The sequence below is a fragment of the Diadema antillarum genome, unplaced genomic scaffold, assembly GCF_040938485.1.
Source record: "Diadema antillarum isolate AM-2024a unplaced genomic scaffold, OU_Dant_1.0 seq00001105_RagTag, whole genome shotgun sequence".
Classification (NCBI taxonomy): domain Eukaryota; kingdom Metazoa; phylum Echinodermata; class Echinoidea; order Diadematoida; family Diadematidae; genus Diadema; species Diadema antillarum.
The window spans coordinates 1,068,226-1,081,942 of NW_027271921.1; the positions used below are offsets into that span (position 1 = coordinate 1,068,226).

Genomic DNA, 13,717 nt, shown 5'->3' on the forward strand with positions numbered 1-13,717 from the left:
TGAGCGAGATCGCATCGAAGGCCAGGAATTTGATTTGAAGCTAGTTGACCTTTGACCACCATTGGAACGTGCAGAAGGCGTTCTTGGTGACCAGTGATTACATAGCACGATTCTATCCGCGCTCTGTCCGTTGTGCGTATTCTCTCTCGTTGTTAACTACACTAGCTGCGCTGCAGCGGATGCGTATTAGGAGCGCTACTATCTTGTATATGCCGTAGTGCCGTTTACATTTCAGATGAAGACTGGAATTTCAAAGCAAGTTCAGGGAGCAAAGATGACCATTATGCATGTTTAGGCGAAACTGGTTGTAGATTGTCAAGGTCAGCTAGCTCCACGAGCTCAAAATGACATTGCATTTCTTCGTGCGGATGGTGGATAAGGACTGAAAATGAAGAAGTTTCTGAAAGGCAGCAAAAGCAAAACTACGGCTCCTGCCGCAGCTCCGTCGGCGAGCCAATCGTTACAGAGTCAGGAGGCCGAAGCCCCTGGCTATGTGGTCAAGGAGAAGGACCTATCCAAGCTTCACAAAGCGGCGTGGGCAGGAGACTCGATAAAGGTGAAACAAGTGATAAAGAAAGGTGATGTGAACCCCCTTGACAAGGAAAACAGGTAACGTGTAACTCATAGACTTGGAGATGAATTTATAGTCGGCATTTCTAGTACAAATAAATAGAACCTAGACCCACTCATAACTGTTATGATCTTGATCATGATCTAGGCGTCTAACCGTTAACTGTCTGTAGATTGTAGTACAGTAGATATAGATCTGAGTCATTCTGACGTTAGATCTATAAATTTGAATAAATTAAATAAATTTATCTAAAATCACTTGGGTCACTGCACTGCCACTGGTCTGGGCTGGTGCAGTTGAGAGTGAGTGGAGCGTATCACTGGACGCTTATTTTTTTGTGGCTCTTAAAATTCCATACCCAGAGGATGAAATTTCGGCCAATAACACTAACGTTACAACTAACGTCAATTACGGTATGTTCGCCACTGCGGTAAGGTCGCCAGACATTCACATCGCATGTAACGCGCGCCGCGATCGGAGATCAGGTTGGGCGACGGATTTTCATCACTCTCAAAATACATTCGTAATTCACCTTTTTCCTCCGTAAAAACACAAATAATTGTAATCAAAATATATTTTACCATATGTAACAGGTGATAAAACCATTTTTAATGCGAGGATGTTTTTGATTTAGAAAGGATTTCAGGTGGCAGATTAAGGGAGATTTTCAAACGCGGTGACCGACAATGCCTCCTTCATTGAAGCGTATGTATAACACACACGCTAATAATATGTTGCAGGCTATGGGCGGCGAACTAATTCAGTGCCGATATTAGTTCGCCAGCGCGGACGTGCACAAGAATTACACACAAGTGGCGACCATACGGTAATTGACGCTAGGTTACTAACGTTAACACTTAGTAGGTATTCACAAAGTCCTGAAAAATTACGAATTGTACAAAATGATGTCAATTAATTATGCCAATATGCACTCCGATTTTTGGAAAATACACTTGTTCATGTCAGACTTCGAATAAAGTAACCCCTCCTAAACAAATCTTTTTACGCGATGCCATGTACGATGTATCGTTAGCTCTAACTATGACCAGCAGCCCCATATGCATAGCGTAATGGGTCTGCGCACTGTAGCATTCAGAATCATGACAGAGAAGTATAGCGGACAAATATCAACTTAAAACCGAAAAATTTCTTCAATTTGAAGACTTACCAGTGAAGTTGAAGTAGTGACAACAGGGTTCGTGCAACGTTTAGTTCTGCGAATAGTCCCTTTCTGTTCGAATTGATGACTTTAAATGTGACTCGATCCAGGGGAACCTGGGACTCGCTGGAGAACTACACTGAATTGACGGCCAGCGCATGCGCACACAGACATCTTATCCAGTCAATGGATTTGGGTTTGTGCGCATGTGATGTGTGCGCATGCGCTGGCAGTCCATTCAGTGTAGCTCTCCCAGGTTCCTCTGGACCGAGTCATATTAAGTCATCGAACAGAAAGGGACTATTGGCAGAACTAAACGTTGCAAGAACCCTGTTGTCAATACTTCAACTTCACTGGTAAGTCTTCAAATTGAAGAAATTTTTCGGTTTTAAGTTGATATTTGTCCGCTATACTACTCTGTCATTATCCTGAATGTTACAATGCGCAGCCCCATTACGCTAGGAGTGTATGCGTATGGGGCTGCTGGTCGTAGTTATGTTAGCTCTAACGTTATGATATAATGTTAGATAAAATTGCATTATAATTCCAAACGCGATTTTCCAGATGGAATTGATGTCTTTCAATCTGGTCCATGCACCAGAATCACAATTCATACCCGTGATTCACCATACACATCATTTGCACGGGGTAGGCCTAGACGACAAAGAGAAAATCGGCAAAGGAGGCTGAAATTTTGTATTGCATGGTTAAGGTTAGCCCGACCAGACGCTGTGATGAAAGTTCGGTAATGTTTTATGTAATACTTACAGTGTATATTATGTTAAATTGACCTTTACATCAATTGCCACTCTCTTATTTGCATCTGCAGGACACCTCTTCACCTAGCCTGTAGCAGAGGACATATTGATGTAGTAGATGCCCTTATCATAGCCAAGGCCAAGCTGAATTTGTGCGACAATGACCAGCGTTCCCCACTCATGAAGGTATGGCCCAGCGGCTGAGCTAGACCTGTATTCACCTTTCCGATCTGCCGTGTGTTATGAAACTTGAAGCAGGAACATCATGCTTTTTTTTAAACAACTTTTTTTTTTTAATGTGAATGTGTTTTGTCATTTTGACCATCTGGAATGTTCTAGTGTTCAAAGTGATCTGTGGAAGATCTTCTTGTTCTTCTTATGTTACATTTGTATATACAGAGGTTGTATGGACACAAGTGTGTGCCATCTTCTTCTCTATTGAATCTTACAAGGTGCCAGGTTCTTTTCTTTTCCCATACAATTTATTCTGCAAAATTTGTTTTCTGTCAGTTTCTGTAAACCTGTGTCTGTGAATTTGTGGGAAACAAGTATTTTTTACTATCTGCTGGTTTCTTGTGTGTTTATGCAGGCTGTCCAGGGTAATTTTGGAGTTTGTGTGGAAACGCTGCTTCTGAACAAAGCTGACCCTAATCTGGTGGACAAGAATGGAAACACAGCACTCCATCTCGCTGCCAAGGCAGGTTGCCAAGATCCAACGCTCTTTCTCCTCGAGCACGGAGCTGTGGTCAATGCTGCAAATAAGGTGGGAGGAGTTTTATAGGGCTAATAAGAACTAGTGCATCAGGAGTACGAAAAAAATGAGACTATTTTCATGGGTTATATTTGTGTCTTTCTGCCTGGGCTAGCATGGTTTTGTAGCAAGGCATTGTTCTAATTTCTTGTTAAAAAGTGTTTCCTTTGTAAAGTAATCTCCTGTTCTGTTCCCAATGTGCAGGATGATACTTAAATTGACCACTTACGCATGTACGTGTACAACATAAAACACTGTAATGTAAAATGGCTTTTAGAGTGTAGCCAATCAGAATCGCTGAACTGAGTTGTGTGCTCATTTTACCTTCTTTTTTTTGCAAATGCATGAGTGCGCGAAAAATTGCACAACTGCACTGCGTACCATCCTGTGGCAGATTACAGATTGCTCTGTGCAGCTGTGCATGAAGCACAAATCCAGGCAATGCTTTGATTCACATGGTCACCTGCATGCCAAAGAGCGGCCTCCTTATTTTACGATACAAAATCTTACCAGCAGATATCGTAGATCATAAACCCATTCTATAAATCAAATAATGCACAGGTTTAAGTTTGTGATGTTGGTGGAGGTGCAGTCCACTTTCGGGTACTGTAAAAGTGGAAATTTTTACAGTGTTGAAATTTTAGCGCATTTCATGCAACCAGAAACTAGCGTGAAAATAAAAGCACGCAAATTTTTTTGCTTGCCATATGTTCCTGTAAATGATGTCTTGATTCATCGGAATTAAAAACGTGCGAAACTCTTCTTATCCGGCCAAGCGCGAAAAATAAGTCACACGAAAATATCCACATTTACAGTATACGAATAATTTATGAGTTGTGAGTGCATAGGGCACGAATATTGCACGAGGCGCGAGATAAGCCACTGGTCTATTCAACAAGGCGTGTAGCGCCGCGTTGAATAGACCAGTTGCGAATCTCGCCCCGAGTGCGGTATTACGTGCCCCAATGCACGAACAAAATCATAAATTATTCGTTTTATACAACACCTTGTCCACAATCACAGTACTAAATTAGTGACCGCTTACTCAGGAAGGCCCAAAAATAAATGTAACATCAGGCAGAGAATTGTAAACCACCCTGTGTACTGCTTTCAAACACTCGTCATGATTCGACCACGACACAGGAATCACAAACTCCGCAGGGTCTACTACTACCTCATTTATTACGCTTACGTTAGATCGAGTTAGGCCTGACTGTTAGGCCGATCTGAGATGTCGGTAGATCTAGTAGTAGGTCTAGACTGTCTAGACTTTGTCTATTGCCGAAAATGATTTTGTATAAAAACACAGAAAAATAATCAAATTACGGTTTCTCAACTTGAAATGAAGTCTTGATTTTGGGATCACTGTGGTCCACGTAGCAGATCAGAGTCAAAAGTAAAAACACAGCAGGAGGTGTAAAGGTCGCGATACATGTATGCAACTAGCTAGGTAAAGTAGCTGCGCGTTGCAGTACTCCGCCGCGCCTGGTATGGGAGACTTACCGGCAGCGCAGCGCAGCCGGCCAGCACGTACAATGTACACTGTAGTTTGCTGGCGCTTTGCTACGGGTGGGTGTGAGCCACAGAACTCTGTGAGCGGCCATGCATTAGTAGCCCCCCGCGAAGCCGTGCTATAGTACCTTCGAGCCATGCAATAGGCCCATGCCAGGGGCCTATTGTATGGCTGTCACTCTCAATGAGTTTGATAGGTATTTTCTATTGAATGTCATGTGACATGCTCTTGGCCAATCACAATTCGACATCATTCTGAGGTGTTGTATAATACAACATATATTTCCAATGTTGTGCAGCATCCTGCACCATTGTAGATACCCTTGAGTGCGCTGCATCTCGACTAATGCACTCTCACCTGTGCATTATTTGTATTAATGTTAAACAGATCAGCAAAGTCAAGGTTAATCAGTGCATTTACATCTCAACATAAGAATAACAGAAATGTGCTTTCTTGTACAATGCATGTCCCAGATGGATTTTGATTTTTTTTTTCTCGTGCTTAACTGACTGAAAATGGAATAGGGAGGCAGCACAGCTCTTCACCTTGCTACTGCCAACAAGCATGATGAAGTGGTGGAGATTCTCTTGAATGAAGATGCCGATGTGAATGCAACTGACAATGAGAACAGGTGAGAAAGCCCATAACTAACAGTTCTCCAACAGATCAAAGGAGTTCTCCTCTTTATATGATTTTGATGTCACTGCCATGATTCCATTTGTCAATTTTGTGTAAAATGATATTCAATTTAGTTGATTTTTTAAGTTCTCTCTACTCTATGCTGGAAACATTGTTTCTTAAACATCCCCCACAGATTTATGTTGAATGCTCAGAAGAAAGCAGGACAGTGTTATTATTCTGAAGAAAACATGTGATGAGTTTGGTGAAAGTGACAACCAAGACAACAACATGTGTAATTTTACTTGCACATCTATCATACTTCATAATGTTGTAAGTTAATCTATGGAGTCCAATAGACTGCCCGGCAGAAGGGCCCATGGTGTCCTCAAAAGGTAATTGTCCTGATACCAATTCTGCCAGTACTTTTCATTTGTATTACAAGAGGTGGTATTACTTCAACTGTTGTTATTCCGTGGGTATTAGTTGTCACGAGAAATTTTTGGAAATACAATCACCAAGGAGTATAGATTATAAAGTGATTACAACTTAGAATTGAATTGGAAATCTGAAATACCACAATACAGTATGAACCCAAATCTTATTGGAAACATTAGATGGCAGCAAAACTACGGACTTCTTGTACAATGTTGCATGTTTTTCTTTGGTTTGTTTATTTTTTTTTTCCCATGTAAATGATTTGACAGGACTGCATTGATGTGGGCGTGTCAGACTGACCAGATAGGAGTGGTCAAGCTGCTTCTGGAACACAAGGCGGACATTGACATCAAGGACAGCAAGGGCTGGACAGCTAATGACCATGCTATAATGGGTGGTTTTCATGGGTATGTCATATTCTACCTTTGTCACACAAGTTGCAATCAGCTGGGATGTAGTGAAGGACAAGTGTGCATATGTTTGTGCTGTAGGCTGGTTTTGCAGTTTAGTGAGGACCTCAAAGATGTTAATGTGTTTTGTGAGAACAGGTATTTGTACAAGAATTTGATGCAAAGTATACATCCTATGTCATTTCGAGAGAGTGACAAGGTGATGATGACATCATCGCCTCATCAAGTTTAATTAATTTTGTAATAGCGAGATATTTTACAAGTTTCACATAACTTTCCTATTTTATTTCCTATTTTTGATGAACCTCTTCCATTTAGTTTATTTCATTCAACTTCAGTCATTAAAGCCAATTTGAACAGGGTGTTGAATTGCTTGCCATCAAATTCTGTAGCTTTAATGTTGCCCATTTTTTTTTTTTCGCAGTGTCTATTATTCCATTAATGCGAGTTTTGTCTCTATGATTAAAGTCTGCTTGAACGTGGTATGGATTGACCTTTAACCCCATCCTCTCGACCCCATCCCCTCCCAGGTGCTCACATTTGATTGATGAGCACCTGTCAAGCCGGAGACCTCCGTCTGCTCTGAGGTCCACTGGGGGGATGTTTGGCTCTACGGCTGGCACCGACGCCCTCGGCTTCAGCTTAGGCGGACCCGCCGTCGACAACTTTGGTAAGGCTATGCAATCTCCCTCCTCTGCACTGACAGCAGAGTGTGTGCCTGGATTATGGCAATTTGAAAAGATGTCCAAAATAAGAAAAGAAACTCACCTAGCACATCTTATTAGTTGGGATTGTAGTAAATGAGATTCATAATACTTTGAGATGCATGCTGTTGCCTATTTGATTCATTATCCTTTTTTAGCTCACCTGAGCCAAAGGCTCAAGTGACCTATTGCGATCGCCCTTCGTCCGGCGTCCGTCGTGCGTCGTCCGTCGTGCGTAAACTTTTTACATTTTCATCTTCTTCTTGAAAACCCCATGACCGATTTTCATCAAACTTGGCAGGTAGCATCCCTAGGGGGTTAGAAACTCAATTCGTTAAAATGGGCACCATGCCCCACCCAGGGGGCCCCCAGGGGGGCCCAAACCCCCAAAATTAAGGAATCTGTAAAAATCTTCTTCTCTAGAACCAGATGTGATAGAGCTAAGTTAACACTATGAGTTAGTACATTGATGTCTGTAGTTTCAAGTTTGTTCATGGCAGAATCAGGGGTGCCCCCCTTGGGACCCAGGGGAGGGGGATGGGAGGGGTTCTAATGGGGCATAAATTGTACATTTTCATCTTCTTCTTAAGAACCCCATGACCCATTTTCACCAAACTTGGCAGGTAGCATCCCTAGGGGGTTAGAAACTCAATTTGTTAAAATGGGCACCATGCCCCACCCAGGGGGCCCCCAGGGGGCCCAAACCCCCCAAAATTAATTAATCTGTAAAAATCTTCTTCTCTAGAACCAGAAGTGATAGAGCTAAGTTAATACTATGAGTTAGTACATTAATGACTGTAGTTTCAAGTTTGTTTATGGCAGAATCAGGGGTGCCCCCCCCCCCCCTTGGGACCCAGGGGAGGGGGGGGGGGGGGTGAGGAGCGGCCCTAATGGGGCCTAAATTGTACATTTTTATCTTCTTCTTGAGAACCCCATGACCCATTTTCACCAAACTTGGCAGGTAGCATCCCTAAGGGGTTAGGATCTCAATTTGTTAAAATGCTCACCATGCCCTACCCAGGGGGCCTCCAGGGGGGCCCACACCCCCAAAATGAAGGAATCTTTAAAAATCTTCTCTAGAATCAGAAGTTATAGAGCTAAGATAATACTATGAGTGAGTACATTAATGACTGTAGTTTCAAGTTTGTTCATAGGAGATCCAGGGGTGCCCCTCTTGGGGGGCAGGGGTGGGGGGGGGGGGTGGTTGGGAAGGTCCAAATGGGGGCCTGAATTATACATTTTCATCTTCTTCCTGAAAACCTCATAATGGATTTTTGTCAAACTTGGCAAGTAGCATCCCTAGGGGGTCAGGATCTCAATTTATCAAAATGAGCACCATGCCCCACCCAGAGGGCCCTAGGGGGCCCCAATCCCACCAAATTAAGGAATCTTTAAAAATTTGGGCCCTTATTGTACATTTTCATCTTCTACTTGAGAATGCCTGGTCAAATTTTGGTAGAGCTGTGAATAATTTAGATTAGTGACTGCGTGAAAGGTGAACTTGCGATACTCAGGTGAGCGCTAGACCAGCGGGTCTCTTGTTCTGTTTCTCTTTCTGTGGCATTTTCAGTCATGTGCTGAAACTCCTTCAAACTCATGTGTATTTTTGGCCAGTCCAGAATGTAAACCCTTGATTCCCATTGCAGTGAGTGACATTGAGTGCAATTCAAATGAGATGCAATTTTGTGTTCATGCTTGTCATATCTCACATTGGAAGCTTCAACTGAAGTGAGTCAATATTAGAATTTACCTTTGTTGACCACTTGTGATACACAGAAAATAAAAATAGCATATCAGGGCCCTGTTTCATGAAGAGTTATAATTGATTATGTAGTTGAATTCAAACTTAAGTCTTTGGCAGCCTGTGTGTTAAGGAAATCTAAAATTGATTCTATCTTTTGATAAAACGGGGCCCAGGTATTTTTGTATTAAACTTTAATTTACATGTCAACCTAGACTGAATATCTCACCTTTTCCCCTTTAACCCATTGAGGATGAGTTCCGGGTGTCTATGGGAAATGCGTGTTGTAGCAAAATCAGTCCATCCTCAATGGGTTAATGACTGTTGATGGGAGTGAGCCATCATTTTTTAAAGCATCCACAGCAATGCTCAAAGGAAAGAGGTAACAATGCATTATTGTAGGAATGACCAGAATTAATTTATTAAAATTCTCAGTATAAGTCTTTTGATATAGGTTTACCCCAGTTGTTAAGCCATGTGATTTTTCTCTCTTGCGCAGATGATGACGATGAAGACATATCAGACGGAAGGTGAGTATACTGGTCTCTATCTTATTCCTATCAGAAAACGCATTTGAGTACCATATGTCACAGACTACAGACTCCTTAACCAGGGAAATGACTCCAGTATGTTCCCATTTAACCCAGAAACTTCATTTCTGTGCCTTCGTGGCTCAATCTTTTCAGTAAGATTTTGAGTATTCATTCTTAGTGTTTCATAAGAAAAGATGTATTGTATGTATTAAATCTCTACTTATAACTATCCTTAAATTGGAATCTTGGTAGTGGTATTTGCATCCTATTCAAGTACAAGAGCAATATGAGTTTTTATGTCATTCTCAAACTCCCTAGCTATGCTGCACAACTGTTACCAAAGGGTTTTCCAGGCTTTATGTGAGATATCAAAATTGACATATTGAATGCATGACAAATTCATGCCTTTTTGTAAACATAGAGGATGTTTCACTTTTAGGTCTTGGGTCATCATTTCTAGGTCTCTCATTATGATTGTTCTTCTTCCTGCAGAGTATCAGCTGCGGACTCATGGGCTGCATCTGAGGTCGATCACCAACCGGTCAAGCCAAAGGTCAATGAGAGAAGAGTAAGTAAGCCAAGGTTTTGACTTCACATACAGTATATCTTCTGTCCTTTTTTCTCAATGTATGTCTCACTGCCAAATTGATGCAGTCTTTCATACTTTGCTGCTATGGCAGTACTGTCAACATGAAGTATTGAAACACTAGTACGCTTCTGAATATGGTCAGAGCAAACTATGTCATGGCACAAAATGTGAACTTGGACGCCAGCAAACAATTATTGGCACTGCTTTTCTCATTCACGTGATTGCGTCCCGAGATGTGTGGACTAAGATTTGTTTCACCCTGTCCTACCATTATATGCTTTTCAATCCTTTTCCTTCTCCTTTCTTTTTTCTTTTTTTTTCTCCCATAGCCAAGTAAACCAGTGAAGCTGACGAAATTCATCAATCAAGAGTCAGACAATGAATCCATCCACAGCAACCTGTCAGCCCGCTCCGCCGCCTCGCGGTCCCGCATTCCCCGTGCCGCCTCGCGAGAAAGTCTCCGCAGTGGCGCCAGCTCACGCTCGATGCGGTCCGAGGCCAGTGCCAGCAAGATTCCCAGAATGAAGGCGTCGCAGGGGAAGTCCGCCAACAAGGCTGCAACGCCCGCCAAGCAAGCGGGGAGGCAAGGGAGAGCGGGGCAGGAGAGCATGGATGAAGTGACCCCCAGGGGGGACTTGTCAGCAACTCCTACCCCTAGGGACAGCGTAGCATCAGCTGCCAAGGTCAGTTAATGAGAAGAGAGCCTGGGGAAGTATGCAGACATTTAAATTTGCATTCTTTTTTAAAGCTGTTGCATTTTGCAGCTAACTTAAATGCTCAAAAAACATCTAGCAATGTAGTTTCGGGTGCACTTTGATACTTCAACAAGTTACAAAGTCTCCTTCTGTTACACCCCACCCAGCTATTTATGTGATGACATGAAATAGTGCAGGGTAAATGAGTCTGACTGGATAAAACTGGCAGCGGGGGAAAAAAGAAATGGAATTCAGTTGCGTGCTTCCTAAAAGGCAAGATGTGATGGACGTGTTGGACAAAGTAGCAGCTGCTGGTAAATCTGCTCACACTTGACCGAGACATTTGTTGATTCTTTAAGCATCGCATTTCAGCAAACTTGAGAAGGGTGGCTCAAGGTTTCGTCTTAAACAGTGAGTGTATAATCTGTCTCCTTACTGATCCACCTGTCCACCTGATACCGAGGAAAAAAGAAATGGAAACAGAATTTGTAAGAAATAGAGGTCATAGAAAGTATTTTTCACATGTAAAGATCAAATATTAAATCCGAAAAAATACTCCCATACCTCCAACCTTATAATGGTGTAAAAAAAGTCTTTTTTAACATGCAATGTTTTTATATTTCGGTTGTCTTGCATATCTGCTGTTGCTGTTACGTTCAAACTATGCTTTTTTCACACTGTAATGATAACAATTTTACAACACAATTGAATTGAGATGAAAACACTGCATGATGTTATTAATGTGCTCTGTAACAAATTAGACTCAATGAAATTTGATTCTTTAAAAAGATGAGGGATATATTGCTTAACAAATTTTACACCGTGCTGCCAATGAAGGAATTTGAAGAGATGCTTTGTGTACATTCCATGCTCATTGCAGAGTTTTAGTGACTTTGATGACGATGAAGACCTCTTTCCGCCATCCGATGCTCAAGAAAAACCCAAGGTACTGGACTATGATTTAAAAATGTCACATTGATGTGATTAGAACGGCCTAGGATTTTGAAAATGACTCAGATACTATTATACCAATATTGCCTCATTAAAGGTGTAATATAACACTTGGCATCCCCAAGTGAGTTATTTTTTTCCCCTAAATAGATTATATTCTCCACTAATAGAATATATTTTCCCCGAAAAGCACAATGCCGGGGGAAATCATAGTCTTGTGGGAAAATATAGGGGCCTAACTTCCAAGGGACTGTCAAGTGTTACAGTGATAGACAAGGCAATATTTGTTGTAGTCTTCATATAATTCTCATCTTTTCATCCTAACCCTGTGTGCAGCAGGTCAAATTCTTGAATTGTATTGCCTGATGTGATGTAACTGCTCGCAGTGTAAGGATTTCAATCCTTGCTGTATTTGTCATTTGATTAGCATTATGACTAATCGCTGACTAGTTTATACCACGGTATGTAAATCATTTGATATAACGAAATATTCACTGCACCTTCAGTCATGATTAATTATGATATAATGTATATATGTATTATGATTATAATGGTTTTTATCCTTTTGATTGATGAGATTTGCTATGTTTAATGGAGGACAGCCCATTATGTTTGTTTGGTTGTTTTATGAACAGAAGACATTGCATGACTTTATCATAGTCATATTGCATGCATTGTGCAGATTATCATTAGTATTTTCTTTTCTTTTTTCTTTACTTGAACAGTGTTGATGAAATGAACAAAATTGATAACATGCAAGTGAATAGTGTAGATGAAATTGATTAAGTCAATGTTTGATTGTGTTGTAGTGAGATAATTCTGTATGTGTTCTGTTTATTTCAGGTGAATCTTGCTGGAAAGAAAAAACCAAATGGTGAGTAGGAAAGCTGCATTGCTTGTTGTGGTGATAAGAGTGTATTGAAGCAGACTAGTGAGTAGTTTATGACTTGTAGCCTTCTTCATGTTGATCTAATTCTAACAAGACAGGGAAATGTGACTGTGATATGGTATACCAGTGTTCTATGATGTAACTGAAATCATGAGCCATTCAGAAGAAAAAACAAAACAAAACAAAACAAAACAAAGAGATGGCATCCCTTACAGCTGTTTTTTTTTTTTTTTTTTTCAAGGCACTGCAGGATTGAAATGCGGTCTTTAACTTCCTGGTGCACTTCTTCTTTTTTCTTTTTCTTTTTTTGGTATGAATATTCAGTGAAGATACAGTATTATTCAAAATAGGTTTGAAAACGGTCACAGTAACATGTCACCCCACAAGCACAAATCTTTCGTGGTTATGGTTTGACGTCGTTCTGACAGTGGTGGTAGTGATGCTCTTCAAATGCCATGGCAACCCCTTATCCTGCTCCTCAATGTGTGCTCTTTGCAGTCTCAGCAGTGCTGAACAAGCTGGGCATGAGCGATCTGGATGATGACGAGGATGACGATGAGGATGACTCATGGCTGAACGATGCAAAGGGTGGCAGGGAATCTTCCACTGTCAAACGGGGGACAGAGGTACGGCGAAATGGAGAGACTTGTATCAAGTTTGAACTAGAAGTGTGGTGTTGACACCCCTATTGTTCTCAGTTGATGATACATGAACAAGTTTCCATGAACAAGTTGCCTTTAGTAGCACGCAAGATGTGGGGTTTACATGTCTATATGTCTATTTGTAAATCACTATTTACAGGCTTTTCTCTCTTCAATTTCAGATTTAAATATGATATTAAGTTTTCTGAGTCCCTGAATTCAACAATGTGTTTTTGACGGTTCTGAGTTGTGTGCTTCACAGGGAAGTACTGTCTATTCAGAGACTCCAACTCCAAGCACCTTCTAATCTGGAGATTCTCCTGCCTGAAACCCCTAGCAAACGGGAGACTCCAACTTGATGTGCGTGAAGCGTGAAGTTCCTTGTGGCCGGGGTCCAGCTTTAGGGTTCTAGATGTTATCTTATGCTATCTAAGGTTATTTTTCAACATACGATGACACTAAGTGAGAAATCATTTCAAGCGGGAGAACAGGAGATTTTGCAAAAATGGGCTGTCGGCGGGAGATCTCCCGTCAAAAGCGGGAGAGTTGGAGTCTCTGTCTATTCTTGTGGGACAATCAGTTGTTCATATTTCCATTTAGTATCAGTGTACTTGTGACATAAAAGCAGAGTGAAATCATATAGTTTGCATCCAGTTCTTTGCCTCGTATTCTTGTATTTACAAACACTCACAAATCTAAGTGAGCACAGAATGACTTACAAGTTGTATATGCAAAATTTTAAACTGCAATAACTAG

The 13,717-nt window shown here is 41.3% G+C and overlaps 1 protein-coding gene across 1 annotated transcript in view; it reads left to right on the top strand.

Moving 5' to 3' along the window:
- The first annotated feature begins 225 nt into the window (after positions 1-225).
- The window catches only part of LOC139743750 (uncharacterized), a 74,152-nt gene continuing 60,660 nt past the window's right edge, over positions 226-13,717 (top strand). Inside the window, exons 1-12 of the mRNA XM_071654204.1 lie at positions 226-609; positions 2,560-2,674; positions 3,078-3,251; positions 5,277-5,383; positions 6,078-6,215; positions 6,749-6,888; positions 9,163-9,193; positions 9,689-9,778; positions 10,120-10,468; positions 11,361-11,426; positions 12,275-12,305; positions 12,819-12,946. Coding sequence (XP_071510305.1) covers positions 389-609; positions 2,560-2,674; positions 3,078-3,251; positions 5,277-5,383; positions 6,078-6,215; positions 6,749-6,888; positions 9,163-9,193; positions 9,689-9,778; positions 10,120-10,468; positions 11,361-11,426; positions 12,275-12,305; positions 12,819-12,946 — 1,590 coding nt within the window. The 5' untranslated portion in view covers positions 226-388. The remainder of the gene's footprint in view (positions 610-2,559; positions 2,675-3,077; positions 3,252-5,276; positions 5,384-6,077; positions 6,216-6,748; positions 6,889-9,162; positions 9,194-9,688; positions 9,779-10,119; positions 10,469-11,360; positions 11,427-12,274; positions 12,306-12,818; positions 12,947-13,717) is intronic.